The sequence below is a fragment of the Caretta caretta genome, chromosome 2 (assembly GCF_965140235.1).
Source record: "Caretta caretta isolate rCarCar2 chromosome 2, rCarCar1.hap1, whole genome shotgun sequence".
NCBI classification, from domain to species: Eukaryota; Metazoa; Chordata; order Testudines; family Cheloniidae; genus Caretta; species Caretta caretta.
Genome location: NC_134207.1, coordinates 232,654,392 through 232,674,048, shown reverse-complemented (window position 1 = coordinate 232,674,048; position 19,657 = coordinate 232,654,392). Strand labels below are relative to the sequence as shown.

General features: G+C 39.8%; 1 protein-coding gene across 10 annotated transcripts in view; it reads left to right on the top strand.

Annotated features, from left to right (window-relative positions):
- Nucleotides 1–17,960, top strand: part of NEBL (nebulette) — a 411,963-nt gene extending 394,003 nt beyond the window's left edge. For all 10 annotated transcript variants that reach the window (XM_048837965.2, XM_048837966.2, XM_075125905.1 and 7 more), the window contains 2 exons: nucleotides 7,106–7,221; nucleotides 12,637–17,960. In XM_048837965.2, the coding sequence (XP_048693922.1) occupies nucleotides 7,106–7,221; nucleotides 12,637–12,813 (293 nt within the window). In that variant the 3' untranslated portion in view covers nucleotides 12,814–17,960. The remainder of the gene's footprint in view (nucleotides 1–7,105; nucleotides 7,222–12,636) is intronic.
- Nucleotides 17,961–19,657: the final 1,697 nt, after the last annotated feature.

The window sequence follows — 19,657 nt, the reverse complement described above, 5'->3', positions numbered from 1 at the left end:
TTCCACTGCCACTGCCATGGCTACACTGCTATTTATACTGGCACTAGTTTGATGAAAGCTAGCACAAGTATGTGTATGCACGCAGGGGAATCACACCCCTAGTTTGCAGTGTAGACATAGCCTTAGGTTCAGTTTCAATAGATGTGAACATTACAAATAACCTCTGTTTGTAGTTTATAGGCTGGTGACTATTCAAAACATTCTGACTTCTTGAATATCCTGAGATACTGTATATGACTGTATTTCATGATAGATATGCTATTGGTCATATTGTACCTGCAGGCATTAAAATAAAAAGGCCAGTGTTCTAACTGGCTCTCAGGGAATCAGGGTTATTCTGTATAGTTGAACCTACGTAACCACGCTCCAATAAGCAGCAAACCTGTAAGTCAGCATTAAAAATTAATTTTGGGGTTTGCGGTTTCCTGAAGCAGTGGCCATCAAGATTTTGCTACTCCGCTGGAGCGGGGCCAGTGTGGGTGACAGTATGCTTCCTGAAGACCAATAGGTGAGCACCTCACTGTCTCTTGGCCCCTACCTTAGCACTCAGTAATACCCAGAAACAGGGACTGTATATAATTGGTTAGTGGTGATGATGCTTCTCTCTGTCTCCAAACTGCACTGGACATTTCGCAGATTAGTGGCATTGTAATTTAGATATATATAGTACTCTAAAACTTTCTTACAAAATGGTTTGGATGTAAGTTACAGAGTAACTAACAGATGAGGAGGTTTCTGACCCATGGCCTAACCTCACTCCATCCCAATGCCTCCCCATGAAGGGAGTATTGAGGTGGGAAATCTCCACAGGGATCTCCTTCTGAAGATCCCCCTTACATTCTCCTGTTATGATTGAATTGGCCTCATTAGCACTACAAAAAGTAATTTTCCCTCTGTTGATATTCACCCCTTCTTGTCAACTGTTGGACTGCGCCATATCCACCCTAATTGAATTGGCTTCATTAGCACTGACCCCGCACTTGGTAAGGCACCAACCATCTTTTTTCATGTGCTGTATATTTATACCTGCCTACTTTTTGTCACTCCATGCATCTGATGAAGTGGGTTTTAGCCCACAAAAGCTTATGCCCAAATAAATTTGTTAGTCTCTAAGGTGTCACAAGGACTCCTCGTTGCTTTTATTAATTATTTTAAATGTTATAAAATTACTATTCCCATTGAAAGTTCATTCCACAGCCATACTTTTTGATGATTTTTCTGTGAATACATTTGATTTGTGTACAGTTTATTTTGTATATTTTTAAAATTTAGGATAGCGTAAAATACGCAAACTTGTCATATTGATGTTAGGAAATGAAAAAAAGTGGGTTTTTTTCTGGTTTGAAATACATTGTTTATGAATTCAAGCTAATTATAGTAAAAAATAAATTTAAAGTGATCAAAATATAAATGAAACAGTTTGAAATTATCGAAACAAAACATTTATTTACTTGAACCATTTTTTCTCCAGATTTTCAGTTTGTGAAAAAATTTAAGATTTTTCACTTTTTGTCCTGATTTGGGATGGGAATATTTTTTTGCAATCTCAAAACTTCTCACAGTGCAGGAAAATCATTTCCTGGTCTACTCTACCTCACTTCTGTGACTCTGTCCTCTTCTGGTTCTCCTCCTACTTCTCTTATCACTACTTCAGAATTTCCTTTGGAGGATCTTCTTCAGCCCCACCCTACCCCCACTCTCATTTCAACTTTCTGCATGGGTCCCACAGGGCTCTGTCCTGAGTCCCCTTCTCTTCTCCTTCTACATCTTATCTTTGGGTAATCTCATCAGCAAACACAAATTCAACTACTACCTCTAGTACTGATGACTCCTAGATCTATCTCTTTACTCTAGACCTGTCTCCTTTTGTGCAAACTAAAGGCTTAGCCTGTTTCTCTGACATCTTTTCATGGTTATGTAGCAATCATTTCAAACTCAATATGGCTAAAACAGAGCTTCTAATCTCTCCCCTCCCCCCCACCTCTCCCAGTCATCCTCATATCATCACCCTCTCTGTAGCTCAGGCCTATAACCTGGGAGTCACCTTCGATTCATACCTCTCTCTAGAGCCTCACAGCCAGGCTATGTCTAAATCATGCTGAAAGAATCAGCAAGAACGTCTCTAAGATATGGGCTTTCCTTTCTTGCAGGTAGAATGCTTGTCCAGGCTCTCATAACCTGTGTCTCAATTACTGCAACATCCTCCTTGACAAATACAGTCTTGCCCTACTCATATCTATTCAGCACACTGCTGCTAAGATAATTTCCCTAGCCCATTGTTTTGAGAACATTGCCCCACACTTTGCATCCCTCCACTGGCTCCCCATTTTCTGTTGCATCAGACAGAAGCTACTTGGGTTAATTTACAAGGCCTTTCACGATCTGTCCTCATCATACCTAACACCTCATTCACTATCAAGTTATTGACTCCCACCTCCAATCAGGCCATGATGCCAGCCTCCATCGCTCACTTATTAAATTTTCAAACAAGAGCTTCTCCCACTGACATAGCTGCCACCTGTCATGTGAGGTGGAGTTACTAAGCTGACAAGAAAGCTCTCTCTCATTGTCAAAGAGCATCTTCATCCGTAGCGCTACAGTGGTGCAGCTGCGCCACTGTAGCGCTCGGGATGATTTAGTTGGGGTTGGTCCTGCTTCGAGCACGGTGTTGGACTAGGTGACCTCCTGCAGTCTCTCCAACCCTAATCTTCTATGAGTCTATGTAGCCTGCGTAATTTCTGGAAATTTCTATTACAGCCAGATAACATTAGCAAGTAGATTCTGTGTTTGTTTGTTTGACTTCTTTCGCCTGGACAGAATCTGGACATCAGGGCAAGGAAGCATATTTCCACAGTCCTACTGCCGATGGTTGGCATATTGGTTCTGAGTGTGTGGGCCATCCATTCTCAGAAGAGCCTTTCTGGATTTGGAAGATACTCTGAACACAGACAATGAGAGAGGAGTGATGATTGTTGAGGGACGTAGGCCCTATTAGGGAGAAGAAGTCATGAGAGAAGGGTTTCCATTGGCATCATCACTCCACTTTCCATTGGGATGAAAGCTGGGGTTGTTAGGGTGCCTTTTCTTGACAGGAGCTGAGTAAAGGGGTTGTTTGGGTTGGTGTTTATCTGCCTCTCCTGACAGGAGTAGAGGACTCCTTCTCTCTTTCTGTCCCTGCATAGCAGAGGGAGTGTGAGCTGCTGGAGCAGGAGCAGAGTTCAGTAACGGATAAGAACTGACCAGATGCTCATTCCCAATACACTGTAAACTCAAAAAGATTGAATTCTGCTCTTAGTTTTGAATACACATAGCCACATTTATCACTGGCATAAGCAGAACACACCATTGATTTCAGTGGAGTTGCTCTCATTTACTCTTGTGGTGAATTTGGCCCACAGTGTTCAAATGAGTTTGAAATTAGGCAAAATATGTTCACCGAAGCGTGCTCACAGTAACTTTTGACTAAATTGCGCTTCTATCCATTTTCTCAGGAGAGGCCATGTCTGATCATTTAGAAGTAGTATGTGACAACACTGAAACATAAATTATCTGAACTGCTTAGAACCATTAACTTAATATCAAGATCACCTTGTGAACACATTAATGAGCACTAATTTTCTGACGATTAAACTGCTTTAAAGTATCTGTGCACTCAAACATCACAAGAATGAAGTCGCCACATCTAAAACATGCATTATTCATCATATTCCAGTACTGCATATTACTGTCCCCAAGTTGCTTCATGTTATAGGAACTTCTCTGACTAAATCAACATATGGCTTCAACTTTACTCTCTCACCTCACAGCACAATCTGTGCATTTGTAGTAATTTGAAATAGGTGTCTCCAAATCACAAATACCTTAATTAAGAATATAGTAATTCACTATCTTTAAAAAGTATAACATAATGGATATGATGACTGGATAATGAGCACTCAATATTTTAATCATATATGTAGTTTATTTTAATATATTACATATTAAAAAATTACTAGTTACAGGAAAACTCTAACCATTTGCTCAAACCACCAATCTCAGAATTAGGGATAGGGAAGCAGGTTGGGTAAAATGAAAATGAAACTTCTCACAAAGCACAAACTGAACTTTCATTCCAGCACAATTCAGCAAACCTTTCCCCATAGTTCATTTCACACCCTTCTATACGTCCTGGTTCCTTCAGAGGTAAAAAGGCCAGATGATTCTTGCATACTTGCCAATATCTTTCATTAAAGCACTGCCTGATGGTGTGCTGTCTTCTAGCTCCTCCCCAAAACCTTAACTGCCAATAAATTAATTCTGCAACCTCTGCAGCCCCACATTAATTAATTCTGCACCTCTTGATCCCCTCCATAAATTATTTTTGCACTGCTCCTGTCCTGTATCAGTTTTGAACCCATCCTGAGGCTTGATCATTTTGTGGAAAAAGTGTCAAAAGAAATGTACCATCTTTATGATTATTTTTGCACTGTTGCTTAGTGAGGTTTCAGTTGTGCTTGGCGAATGCCAATTAACTATTTGAGAGATGGGCTAAGGTTCTCAATAGCTGGATAAAACCAGCAGAGAGATGTTAGGCCCAATATTGGTGAGGCTTGCAAACCATGGTTAGACAGGAAATGATTAAACCTTCACTGTTTGGATATTAACCACCTTACCAGTTATTGTCAGGACCGTCCACCTTCCCCAAAAACAGAGGCTTGTTGAAAAGATACTGAATGGCCACCTCAGCTACACTTGGGTTTCACAGATGCCCAAGGACACTTGTTTTTTAGATTCTGTCAGTCCGGTGTCAAAACAGGATGTTGGAACAGAGACTGTTGATTTAAATTACTAGGAATCTCCTTCTAGCAAGGAGTAAGGGTAGAGGTTTGTCACAGAACTTAGCGAGCACCCCCATTCCAGCCACTCCCAAGGACTGCTGTGAGGAAAATCCAGGCTTTGGTGCTTTGGATTCACAGGTGCTTTAAGCTCTAGGAGCCTGAAAAGAATCCAGCCACTGCTCAATCTTGGGGTCCCTAGGCACACTCTTGGGGCACAGACCTTCTGTCTGGTATTCTCGTCTGAAAGGTAGAACCCACTGTTGAGCTCCCTCAGTCTCCTGTGTATTTAAACACACCCTCTCCCAGAATTCCACTTCAGGGTGTGACGCTGCTGGTTTACAGTTTAACTCTCTTAGGGGCATGCAGCAGTTGTGAAGCCTATCACACACAGACTTTGCTCGGTGTCTAACACGTGTTATTTTATACTTAATCATATAAGGCACAGAAGAACACAGAAGATTTAAACCAATAAACATTACATGAATATTTCTACCTGAGTTTCCTCATCACTCCGGGACATTCTTTGGGCTGGGTCAGGCTTCAGTGCATGGTTCATGCTGCATTGCTTCTTTCTCCTGGAATAGAGGAAAATGGCCCCTGAGCAGAACCGCGATCACTCTCGTTACAGTGTGTATGGTAACACTCATTGTTTCATGTTCTCTGTGTATATAAAATCTCTCCACTGTATTTTCCACTGCATGCATCCGATGAAGTGAGCTATAGCTCACAAAAGCTTATGCTCAAATAAATTTGTTACTCTAAGGTGCCACAAGTACTCCTTTTCTTCATCCCTTTTGAAACTTTCATTCTTCTGTGTCAGATGATGCCATTTTCAGCATCTCCACATAAGCACAAACGCCTTTGTTGACAAGGTGATCTCCCCCTGCTAAACCAGTTCTTCTGGGTAGCGACCAGTTTTTAGTCTAGAGTGAATTTGTAGATTTCCTGTAGCTGAGTACTTAGTCAACTACCCTTTAGTGTCAGCCCTGTATCTCTCTGTGTGGGGACTTCAGCCCAACATGGAGGCAAACAGGAAACAGAGAAGGCAAAAAAGCTAAATGTACCAGATGGAGTTTGTGGCCTGACACAGATCGAGTTCACATCACAATTCATAAATTTTAGACATTCCCAAATCATCACAAGGGTCCACACGGTTTTTATTCGAACTTTCAGCAGCTTTTCATCAATAAAACACAGTATAGTGTTGTCACCTGTGGTTGGTAAAATCACACTACCAAAAAAATGTGTGTGTATCTGTGGGAGGGAAGAGCGATGTTGGACAGAGCCTAATGGACATAGCAGGACAAAGGAAAGGGACAGAAAGAAATTGGCAGATTTTAATTAATCTCTATGCTTGGCCAGGGTGTTGATGGAGTCAGCATAAACTAAGGGAACCTAGATCAGTACCCATTGCTAAACGATCACATATACCTAGATGAAATAAGCTTTTCTAGGTCTTTAGCCTATAAAAGAAGGTAAATATACTATAATTAGAAATAAATTGGTTAAGCAGTGTTACTAAAATATTTCAACTTTGTTTCAGTACTTAGTTTTAGTTTTGTCTTTTTTCATTAACAAAAATCAAACTGTCGTGTGCCCCCATGGTATCATTTTTCTCTACTATCTCAGTGTAGCATCAAAGTTCTGCATTCTGTGTCTACACTTATACCACTACAGAGGCACAGCTACAGTGCTGCAGCTGCATTGCTGGAGCTCTTCAGTGTAGACAGTCACTACAGTGATAGAGCGGTTTCCCCATCACTGTAGTTAATCCACCTCCCTGGGAGGTGGTAGCTTGGGTCAATGGAAGAATTCTTCCGTCAACCTAGTGCTGTCTACACCAGGGGTCAAGTTGGCTTAACTATGTCACTCAGGGGTGTGTGCTTTTCACACCCTGGGCGATGTAGCTGTGTTTAATGACTTGGCCTTAGTGATGTCCCTGATTTTGGTGCACATGTCTGGTCATGTTTCTCGAGGTCTTTCAAGCCTTCCTACTCACTGTTGTGCTTCCAGTTATTCATGATGCTAATGAATATTTCTCTGCTGATTGTGTTAGGTTTATGTAGAATTCAACCTACACAAGGCTTGTTTTGTCACTTAAAACACTTCTCTACTGATTTAGAGTTACCTACCTTTTGGAACATGAATCCCAATTTATGCTGCAGGTTTCTAATCGGGAGAGCAATCTACAGCTGCTACCAACCGCTAAGAGAAGTTGCACACACACACTCAATAAGGATATTGTTTTAACTCTTGTAGTAATGCTTCTGTATGTCTTTAATATGCAGCCCCTGTGCTTCCTGGAGCATATCAACAAAGTCAGTCCCAAGGGTATGGATATATGCACCAGACCAGTATGTCATCTATGAGGTCAATGCATTCTCAGCCACATTCAGTAGGCTTGGTGAGTATTGAATTGAAAGAATCATTCTTTTCAGTGCACCCCCCTTTAGCTACTGGTAAATGTCTTATAAATATAAATCCGCTGGTAACCTTTGCAATCCCAGAATTGGGAACCTTGGGAAATAATCATTCTTCTGGATTCCTCATATTGCACTTATTTTCAAATTAAAGAAATGCTTCATATGGTCCTAACTGCAGGTAAAATATGCATAGGATTAGGTGATGCAGAAAAGTAGCAAGAGATTTTTATCTCAAAAACTGAATGATGTGAATTTAGATATGTGCTCCAAAGAACAATGAAATTATCTACATTATTCATATACTCTAGAAAGAAGAAAATGTTGCGGTAGGACTTTTTCACACAATGAACTAAGTAATGAGGTTTCCATTTGCTGTTGTTTTTAATCTGTCTGATCAAATAGACACACAGAAATTTAAAGCTGGAGGGAATTTATAGTTCTAACAAGGCCATGTTTGTGCTTTTTGCAGGTGAACCTTGTTTTTTAGTTGGTATAGCTAGCTATGGTATTGGATGTCAATGAGGACTTACAAAAGATTTCTGAAAATTGGACTTGTGCATATTTGTTTGCTTCTTTGATTTCTTAAGATTTTTTTAAAAATTACTAACATTTTTAACATTTCTTATTGTGGTAGTGACTAGAGCTCCATTGTTTTTTAGCTTAAGACTATCATAAATGTCAGCTTTGGTTTTCCCTTTTCTTTTCTGGCAGATCTACAGGATATTTCAGAGGATGTATTTTTGTTAGCTCTCTCACCTTAATTGAAGTCGCAGGATGTTGACTTATTAACAAAGATTAGAGCTGGCCAGAAAATGGAATTTTAGTTCCATGAAAAAAATTTAGTTTTCAGGAGTGTTTTCATCCCAAATCAGGAAAAAAATGCTAAAAACGAAGACATTTTCACAGAACTAAAATACAGCTATATTTTGTTTCAAAAACACCAAAATGTTCCCCCAGCAGAAACATTTTGGTATTTCAGACCTCAGTGTTCTGCCCAGCTGCCTGTCCAGCAAGACAACTGAGCAGCCAACTAGCAAGGGAGCTGGGCAGCCTGCCTGCCAGGCAGACGAACTGGTACCTAGGCAGCCCACCTAGAGGGCTGCAGAGGAAATGGGAACCTCAGGAAGCTGTGCAGCCTGCCTGTCTGCTAGGCAGGAAATTGGGGAATTGGAGATTCCAGGGAGCCTAGAAATCTGACAGCCCACCTGGCAGCCTCCCAGGGCTGTCTGGCTCCCTGGGTGACTGGCTCCCTAGCATCCTGATTAGTGGCCTGCCAAGCAGCCCAACTTAATTTCATAACTTTCACTTTCTTGGCGCTTATTATATCAGCACTTCTCTCATTCTCCATTCGTCGAAGCTGCTGTCTACTCTAGAAATTGTAAGGAAATCTTCAACCATTGCACGAGCATTGTACAGGTCCAAAAGATGGGAATTCCATTGTTGACCATCCGCCAGCGTTTCCAATACCATGTTCTCTTGAACTGCTTAGAGCAACTGTAACTGACATGGACCCCACTCTAGCAAAGCTGATGGAACTACTAACAAGCTTAAAGTTAAGCAAGTGCTTAAGTGATTTGCTGCATGGAGTCATGGTGCTGAAAACTGCTGGAGCTGGCAAGTCACCTACACTAAGGCTCTCAGTATTGCTAACAGCTGGGCCGCTGTGCTAGTTAGCCATGATGGGAATGGTTTGTTAACATTCTCACAAGGTTCAGATCAGAAAGCGCTAGGCTCCATTTGGCTGTTTGAAAAGTGGAGATCATTACAAACAGTTGAGCTCATTCCAAAGCCTTAAAGTAATTGCAAGGTTGTTGGAAAGCAAATTCCATAATCCCAGTTGGTTTTCCTTTATAGTTCTATGTGCAAAGCACTGTTGTATCTGCCATGGGTGACGACAGGCCAAAATGGAGAGCAGTCTTAAACTGATGGTTGAATACATGTATCAGACCACATCTGACCTGTAAACTGGGAATATTACAACTGTGCTTCAGCCCTTATATGCAGATAACTTTCATTGGTATCAGTGGCTGTTTTGTGTATACAATGACTGCAGATTCATGCCTTTGATGGGATACCGGATAAAGGGAGTCAAGTTTGACCCACTTTACAACTGCCCCCGCATAACCCCTTTCTTATGCTCTACTGTGCTTTCAGTATCTGTTTAACTTACTCTTGATTAGAGGAATAATTCACTTAAATGCATTTTTAAAATCCCTTATTTGAGTCATTTAAACTACACTCTGAAGTGATATTAGGTACTAAATGCTAACTGGATTATTACAGAATTTTTTTCCCGACAGTCATTTACCACCTAATTAGGTCTTAAAGCCATAAATTTGGGTATCTCAGCAGCATTAGGGGCCCTAATAAATTTTTTAAAAATATGGAGTTGTCAGCTTGTCTTTACAACTTTGCAGCACTGTGATGCTATCAAGCTGGTTAAAAGGAATCACACACCAAAGAATTAAAATGCATGTCAAATGGCTGATTCCTTTATGAGGTCTCTGCTCACGGCACATGTTAAATGGATTAAAAGCTGGCTAATTCATTGGTCTCAAAATGTAACTGTAAACAGGGAATTGTCATTGAGCAAGTCTGTTTCCAATGGGGTCCCGCAGAGATCCGTTCTTTTGCCCTGTGCTATTTAACAGTGATCTGGAAAAAAACATAAAATCATCATAGATAAAGGTTGCAGCTGACACAGAAATTGGGGGAGTGGGAAATGAGGAAGAGGGCAGGTCACTGATTCAGATCAATCTGGATTGCTTGGTAAAGTGGATGCAAGCAAACAATATGCATTTTAATATAGCTAAATATAAATATACACATCTAGGAACAAAACGTTTAGGCGATACTTAAAGGAAAGGAGGACTCTATCCTGGGAAGCAGAGTCACTGAAAAAGATTTGGGGGTCATGGTGGATGGTGGATTTGGGGGTCATGGTCTCAGTTACCACAGAAAATTCTTTCCTGGGTGTCTGGCTGGTGAGTCTTGCCCACATGCTCAGGGTTCAGCTGATCGCCATATTTGGGGCCAGGAAGGAATTTTCCTCCAGGGCAGATTGGCAGAGGCCCTGAGGTTTTTTCGCCTTCCTCTGTAGCATGGGGCATGGGTCACTTGCTGGAGGATTCTCTGCACCTTGAAGTCTTTAAACCACAATTTGAGGACTTCAGTAGCTCAGACATAGGTTAGGGGGTTATTACAGTAGTGGGTGGGTAAGATTCTGTGGCCTGCATTGTGCAGGAGATCAGACTAGATGATCATAATGGTCCCTTCTGACCTTAAGGTCTATGATTCTATGGCTAATCAGCTGAACATGAGCTCCCATTGTGATGCTGTGGCTAAAAGAGCTAATGTGATCCTTGCATGTATAAACCAGGGAATCTTGAGTAGGAATAGGAAGGTTATTTTAACTCTGTATTTGACACTGTGTCGACCACTGCTGGACTACTGTGTCCAGTTCTGGTTCCCACATTTCAAAAAGGACATTGATAAATTAGATAGGGTTCAGAGGAAAGCCACAAGAATGATTAAAGGATTAGAAAACATATCTTACAGTGAAAGACTCAAAGAGCTCAATCTATTTAGCTTAACAAAGAGAAGGTTAAGAGGTGACTTGATTACAGTCTATAGGTACCTACGTGGGGAGCAAGTATTCAATAATGGGCTCTTCAGTCTAGCAGAGAAAGGTATAACATTGCTACCCAGTATTTAACCCATAAGTTAGTTTTCTGCTGCACAATGTGTTCTCCCCTACTCTGGCATTCACAGCTCTTCTACAGATAATCCATTTAGAAGGCAAAGGAGAAGTGCAGGACCATTAAATCTGTTTCTAGCATGGAAGCAGGAATAAGGAAACACACCTTACTGTAAGTCTATGATATATGACCCACTTAGGTATTTCCTGCTGGTGGGACTTCCATCTGTGCTGAACTTAAATTTTCATTTTTTAAAAATGTTAATTATCTAGACCATGTGAACATGAAGCAGTCTAGTGTTATCTTCCTGAGTTGGTAGGCAGACAGCTTGACAATATCCCCATGATAGATCTTATTGGGTGTTCACTCCAAAAGCCAACATACTGGCCAACATCAACTGTTTTTTTTTACCTTTGATCATATCAGCAGAAACATCTAGCTAACATTGCTGGATATAGTGAGAAATGGAAAAGAGCTCTTAGGTGAGTGGGATACTATTTGTGATTCCTGAGCTGCTCTTGGCTTCTGCCAAGAAGGTAGGAAGGAAAAGGAAAGTAGAGAACTCATATGACTTTTTTAAATTAGCAGAACCTGCAGTTTCAGTAGCATTTGGGGAAATTTGGGGAAGGTTCATTCTCCAGCTAAAGTATAACAATCATCTTGCCCATCAAGGCTTAGTGGGAATCCGTTCTCTATGAGTCTAAAGCCACTTTTTAATCTTTGATAGCTGACAATAGTACCGATATATGTATATGAAATAAATATTAAACTTAGGAAGGGAATGTAGTTGACACAGGAGTAGAAGCACGGTGATATTTAGTTAACAAAATTAGTTTGCACTTTATTTATTTGGATTTACATTAAAAAGAGCCTATTGGTGACTGTGGATGCCTTTGCCATCTATTAAAAATATAACTTCAACCCTTATCCCAACCTTAACCTTAGTATAAACAAGTGTAAACCCAGCTATCCATAAACATTCATGTGAGCAAAATTTTGCTCACAAAAAGATAAAAGAATCACAAATACCTAGTATTTGTGCATGAATACTCATGTACATTTTACGTGTACATGAATAGTGGTACAAATATGTACTCACATGAGCATTCCCACCACAAATATTTACCCAGTCATCATGAAATCTTATCTTCACTAGGAACAAAAAGGTGTGTTCTTAACTCATGTTAGCTAACTTGAGGTGGAATCGTAGTAAAGGTTTGTAGTGTTCATGTGAGGTGGCAGGTCGAATTAGCTAACGTGAGTTAAGAACACGTGTTTTCTCTTAGTGAAGACACAGCCTGTTTGGGATCATCCAAGCAGGACAGAAACAGTACCATGTGGTTTGGATGGCCAGTCATGCAGCATGGATAATTAACTATGGGTAGTGAATACACAAGGCATCAGTAATGGTGAATATTTCCAGAGCGAAATGTGGTTGCATGGTGCATGTAACGCATATGTTCATAAAAATCAGTCTCATCACTGAATTTGCTGAATAAATTATTTGACACAAATAGTCCATCCAGTTCTATTCAGCATATATCTCTTAGATAGTATAGACTGCACTCTCTCTGCATGTGGGTTTGAATTCTATATTTCAGCTTACTAAAGATAGTGTTGTGTGTATATGTATGAGGCAGAGAAGCAATGTCTGTCAATGGTGGATTCTTCATGGCCCTGTTTCTTTTCCTTCAACAGAGAACATACAGAGCTATGTATGACTACAGTGCTCAAGATGAAGATGAAGTTTCCTTCAGGGATGGGGACTATATCATCAATGTGCAACCAATTGATGATGGCTGGATGTATGGTACTGTTCAGAGAACTGGGAAAACAGGAATGCTTCCAGCAAATTACATTGAGTATGTTAACTAATTTTTGTCCCTAGTCCTTTGAGCTTTATTCTGATTTACTCAAAACTTAACCTTTTGAAACAAAATACTCAGAAGAAACTTTTAAGACCCTATGTTCATTACTTTATCACTAATATAACAATTTGATGTAAGAATCACAATCTGACACACATATCCAAACAGTATAGCTTATAATAATACTTTGTAAGAACAAAAGACATATGTGAAAGCCCGGTGCTGCCTATTATGTAAAGGTTTCCATCCCTTAGCTATAAAGGAGAAATGTCTTTTTCTGAGATTCTTGTTTAAACGTAACCATAACATGGATTCTTTTCTTATGTCACTTTAAGATCACAAGAGGCTAATACTTTCAATTTAGTAATACATTCTAATAATTTTTAAAGCTGTTTAACATAGAGCATTTAATGTCCCAGTAAAAATGATGACTGGATAATTCAGCCTTTTAAGTAACAGCAGATAATGTGCTGGTAAAAATCCTACTGCCCAGCAGCCTTACAAGAAACAAAGGTCTGTCTCTTGACAGTGAAAGTTCCCAACTCTCACTTGCCCACACAACCGCACTCATTCCTGGGTCTTACACTGGCTCTCCTTCATGACTGTGCCCTTATCTCCTGTCAGTTTTACTTGCTTCCCAATCCATCAGTTTTGATTGTGCCTTGATTCATGGCAAATCTGTGTTTTCCACAACATATTTCCCACTGGCACTGTTCAGAGTGCAGAGCCAAATTGCCACCTCTTCTGTTTCCCTTAAATAATAATTGAGAGACCAGGTGGGTGAGGTAATATGTTTCAATGGATCAACTTCTGTTGGTGAGAGAGACAAGCTTTTGAGCTTACACAGAGATCTTCTTCAAGCTCAAAAGTTTTCTCTCTCTGACAAACAGAAGCTGGTCCAGTGAAAGATATTACCTCACCCACCTTGTCTCTCTAATATCCTGGGCCTGACATAGCTACAGCAACACTGCATACATTAAATAATACTTAACATTTAGATAGCAATGTCCATCTTCAAAGCACTGTACAAACAATTTCCATTACATCCTTTATCCTTAACTATCCTGCTGTAAATAGCCAGTCTTAGGGCTATATACTATGTGGCCTCATGAAGCTTATAGCTACAGCCTTCATTCTTCCCACAAGTGACTTGCTTAATGTCTGCTTTGGTGATAAAACCGACATGTACCCACCCCTGCTGCAAGGGAGTCCTGCACCTGTGTAGAAAAGTTGAGAGGAGCTCTGATTTTATGATACGTTACAGTTCAATGGCCTACTGCTTAAGTTCCTTCCAAAACACTGGCTCTAGTTGTGACATCAGTTGGTTGTCCAAAAATGGGTTATATGTTCACCGAATGATTAAAGAAAGACAAACTTCATTGACTGCTATTGAGTTTATTTTTTTCTCATAGCTTCCACCAAAGCAAAAACTAAACAAACAAAAATCCTACCACTCTCATTCCAGCTTCTTCCCCAAAACCAAAAAGAGGAAAAGCTGGTGAATATTATGAGGCAGTCAGCAAAAGGAAAGCTATAGACTATGTTTTAGCTCCTAAGATTGATCTTTAGATCCAACCAAGTTCTTTATTCCTGCATAAAAAAGTACTTTGATTCCAGGATTCAGTACCAAAAATGGAAATATTATTGTCCCAAATTGTTTACGCAAAAGATTCCGTTTTGGCTTTCTAATACTTCTCTTCCACCTTAAACTCCATTCAAAGTAAGATGAAAAAGGAAAACTAAAGTGAGTATATTCTCTTTCAACTTTGGATCAGCTAAGCCATTAGTAGGAAACAGTATAAACATTACAGGCCTGATCATTTTGTTACCCACAAACTGCCAGGTATTTTATTTCTGTTGTCCATTGGCTTGTGGTCAAGACTGAAGGATCCAGGTGTGATTCTTATCATTGGGGCACAACAGCTAGTCGCAATATCACGTGGCCCTGATCCTGCTCATTGAGCTCTGTGTGGATACAGTATTCCTCCCTTGCCGTTCTCTTACAGGATCAGGTCCTAAGTCAGAGGGAGCACAAAATCATGTAAAGTGTCATGGGCGAGTTGGTGCATGTGTATGTGTGTGCGTTTAAGGAACAATTTTTTTTTCTGTACTCAGATGTGAATTAAAGATGGTAGCCGTTTAGTAGCCATCCAGAGTTTTGAAGCTGCACTGGCCTTCCTGTATGTTTTAGTTTTTAAAAATTGAATTAAATTTATGCTGTATTTATAGAGAATTTTCTATTTCTGATTTCAAAAAGTCAGCCTGCCTGCATTATTTCATTTAACAATAATGAAGGAAGGCAGTTAAGTATTCATTATGTTAAAAGCAACCCACCAGTGCAAGACACCTGCCAATTCTGCTTTGCACACAGTTAAAAGGCAGCAAGCTCCTTCACTTCCATTGTATTGTTAGTAAGGGAGAAAATCCCATGCTGCAAGACAAAGAAAAGTACATTTCTAGGATTGTGTTTTTTTTAAAAAAAGAGTAGACCATAAATATTGAAAAGTAAGTGGGACAAGTGTATTTTCTTGTCAGACAAAGAATTTCATGGGTGAAGCTCCCCAGCAGAAATTAACTTCAGAGAGTGGTTAGAAGCAAGAAAAATGGCTCTGTAAATGTGAAACCTTGATCTTCCATATTAGGCACATCTGTTATAACTACACTGTGGTTTTAAAATTCTGCAGAAGCCTTGGGAGTTTTGTACATGGAGCAGCTGCAGCAACAGGCCCTTATTCTTTATTGGTGTCTTCCATGTCAAATTTGCTAGCTTGGCAAGTCAAACAGCTTCATTTAAATTCCGGACACTTTAAGCTCAGCCTAAATGTGATCTGAAAAGCCGTCTATGTCTGTATCAGTCATCATCACCAGCCATCAGTAACAGGGGGAAGAATTACAATTTATAATGGTTGGAAAATTTTTCTGATGATGTCTGAGGCAGAACTGGATATCATTTGCTGCTTTGGTCTTGTACTAGCTCCGAAGTGCTGACAATGGCAAAAATAAGTTGTCAGTATGCTAAAGAGATATGAATCAGAAGAAACAGAGGGAGCACATATATATAGCATCAAGTTGCCATTTTTAGTGTCTTTGAAAACAGACAGACAAACCCATAACCACACTAGCATTCTTCTCAGCTTGGGAGAGGGATATCTAACACTATATATGGTAACAAGCTAAATCAGGAAATAAACATTTTATCAGGTTAGAAGACTATGATATGCTAAACAATGGAAACAAAACTACCTTTATGAATCTGAATATCCTATAGCCTGGCAAAGCACCTAAAGCAATTTTCAAAATAAAAAACGGTCAAGAAAACAAAAGAGTATGTGAATCCTGTTTCTCTTGAGAATGGTATATCAGCATAATTAATGTGCTCAGTTTAAAATGATTCATTTGCGTAGTAAATTTTTTGTAATGCATGCGTTTAGTAATTTTTGTTCATTTGGAATGGTTTTCTGGTTTTTGATATCTGGGAAAATGAATTCTAATTATAGAGCACTGTTCTTAGCGGTGGTACCCAATATACAAAGTAATTAGGGCCTGGATATCAAAATGTTTTATGAGAGCTACAACTTGTAATCCATAGATCCTCAGTTCAACCACCACAATTTGTAAGTACAATTCTTACAAGGAGTTTGTGAAGCCCTGCTGATATACTGTGGAGTGTTGGGAGAAGTAAATGCCAGATACCGCTTTTTCCACCTTTAAATTGTCTGACAAGCAAGGAAGATAAAACCTAATTCTTTTATTTTACCACAGTGTATCACCCTTACTTCGTACATTGCACACGTGAACAGCATCTGACTGGGGAGGGAAATAAGTAAATTCTGGACACAATCATCTCAGAATTCCATAATTCAGCTTGGAGTTCACTCATCCCCATTCAAGTGTTAGAAAAATAAGGGCACTGTAATGTGCTATTATTCTTCAAGAACACAAGTATAAATATAATACAGTATATAAGATACTAATACAGGGCATCTTGCTGTTCATTATACATACATCCCCATTTAGCCTTTTTCTAAACAAAGCTACGATTATGAATACTACAGTTGTAAAGTTCCATTATAGCATATTCGTATTTAATATTGAAATGCGCTTCTCGTGACCACAGTGACTACCACACACCAGTTAAGCAAGGTTAGGGCTCGACAGTGAATCACTTTAATGGATTGTCTTCTTGATATGTGTGTCCTTCCTAAAAGTTCCCTGGGGACTTGGAAGGCCTCTAGTGCTTGGCCAAGAAGTTAATTTTAGTTTTTATTGTACAGTGATGGTACATCACCTTTCCTTATAAAACAACCAGAAACACAGAAGTGTTGGGCAGAATGTGATATAAAGAATAAAATCTGCTCAATTTGAACTATTTTGAATAACATTCTGTATGAAATATGGTATAAGATGTAGTTAGTAAATATTTAAATACCACACAGAAACAAGCTAAAGATGCTTTCTAAACATAGATCTACATACAACTACATACACTCTAGTGCTTTGTGCTGGCAAGAGCAAACTGCTGGTGAGTTAAAAGGATAAAACATTCTACAGTGCTTTAGCAATCATTCTCCAATCTTTATACCATAGAAACCACACCTCAAATCTCATCACCCCTCTGAAAGAAAATGTGGAGCTATATTTCTTTCTTTAATTGCCTGCACCACTACAGTATATTCAAATGAATTTCATATGCTTTTGTGTCTGATATATAGCGTTTGCATATTGTATCTAAGTTGTAATCCGATTGCTGTTGAAACATTTTTTTTATTTTAGGAGGAAAATAAGTTATATACTGTAGCATTACAATCATATCTAGTTCAATATTACAAGTTGCTAAACCATCAGAAAGCAGCACTGACTGTATTAACATTGATTAGCATGGTGTGGAAACTCTCTCAGATGTTGGTTTTTGCAGTGTGATATAAAAAGCAAAAATGAACCGCTGCACAATTTAGCTTATATTTGCTTAAAAGTGTGTAGAGTTCTAGTTACTTTGCAAAACTGTATGTTTTTTGGGAGTATACGGTTATGAAGGAAACACTTGTTTTTTTCAAAGGATGGGGATTATTACTGGATCATATGATGTATCAACATAATTTGGCTTTTGTTATGCAAAAAGTTAACACCAGCTATTAAAATATATTTTAGTAGAAATGCTTTAATTCCTGTTTTTCCTCTGCACTGTGAATCTTTAAACCTGGGTGGACTAGAGCAACATTCATGCTGCCCAAAATATTAACCTATGCAAACTAGTTCACATTTTATTTGATGTCACAGTGGATGTAACATTACAGAATTTATTCTGCATAACATACAATGGCATTGAAATAAAATATTAAACCTAGGATTATGTATGTATTATATTCATAAAAAAAACACATCAAAACTACCATACCCATTGATATAGGTTACACAAGTTAATTGTTTATTGCTTCAACGAAGGATGCTTTGTATTTTCAAACATGAATGAAGAAAATAGCCAGACTTGGCTCAAGTTTGGTCACTAAATGTGTTTTCCTAAAAACGCATTTTGTTTCCTGCACTTTTCAGGAGGTTAACATGCTTTGTTCAGGTTGCATTTGGAATCCATCAACATAACATTAATTTCACATTTCATCACCCTTGATTTACTTAAATAAATGCCGGTAATAAGTAAATGAGTCCTCTGATCTGACTCATATTGGCTGCTGTTCCTTGAATTGGTGGGTGGTTAGGCATGTTCTCATTACAGCATATTGCCAACCAAAACAAATCGGATTACTGTCTTCCTTAGGTTAATTCGCACCAAATCAAATCAAGGGCATTTGCTCACTTTAATTCACTTATATTAAATTACTTTAAAAATTCCAAGAATAAATTTAATTTTAAAAAAATCACAATATAGTGTATATTGGATCCGCTAAAACCATCCGGTAGTAACACTTTACTTTGCCTAGTTGTGAGTTTTATTTATTGCAGTGTTAAATGCATAGTCCTATTCTCTCCAATGGAAACTTTCAATGTTTAGAAACTATTATTTAAAAAAGTAGGCTATGAGCAGTGAACAAATAGAAATGAAGCAGGCGAATGGTATGCTTCAGGAATTATTTTGGGAAAGTTCAACGTCCGGTGCTATATAGGAGGTGAGACTAGATGATCACAATGGTCCCTTCTGGCCTTAGAACAGAAATCCCCAAACTTTTGAGGGCCGAGCCCCCCCAGTCCCCTCCTGGAGCTGGGAGAGGCTGGAGAGGGGGTGACCTAAACAGAAGTAAGGGGGCCAAGGCTGGGGCCGCAGGGATGGGGCTGGGGACTGAGCTGCGGCCTGGGGCGGGAGTGGAGTCGCAACCAGGCTGTGATGGGAGCCAGTAGCTGGGCCTGCGGCAAGGTGCAGTTTCGCACCTGGTCCCCGCCCCTTCCTGCTTCCAACCTTGGTCCCAGGCAGGAGTGAAGCCACAGCTAGGCCCCAAGCCACGTGCAGAGCTGTGCTGAGGCTGGAGATGGGGCCAGGCATGGGGACGGGAGCCGAGGCAATGGCTGGGGGCGGGGCCAGAGCAGAGCTCAGGGCAGAGAGGAGCTGGGTGGCGCTCCCTCCCCCCCCACCATGGGGGCTGGCCCAGACCCGCTGCCTCCCCACCGAAGGTCTTGCCACACACCCTCCCAGGGGGGCGCACCCCACATTTTGGGGACCTCTGCCTTAGAATCTATGGAGAGCTGGTATGTATGTTCCAGCCAAGTAATACATGCTTCCCACTGTACAATGTTTCTCAGTAGAAACATACATTATAGTTTTCTATGAAGTTTCATAAAGTGTAGTGCATGGATTCTTCCCTCCATAAGGCTTTTGTATATTAGGGATGCCCTGATACAAC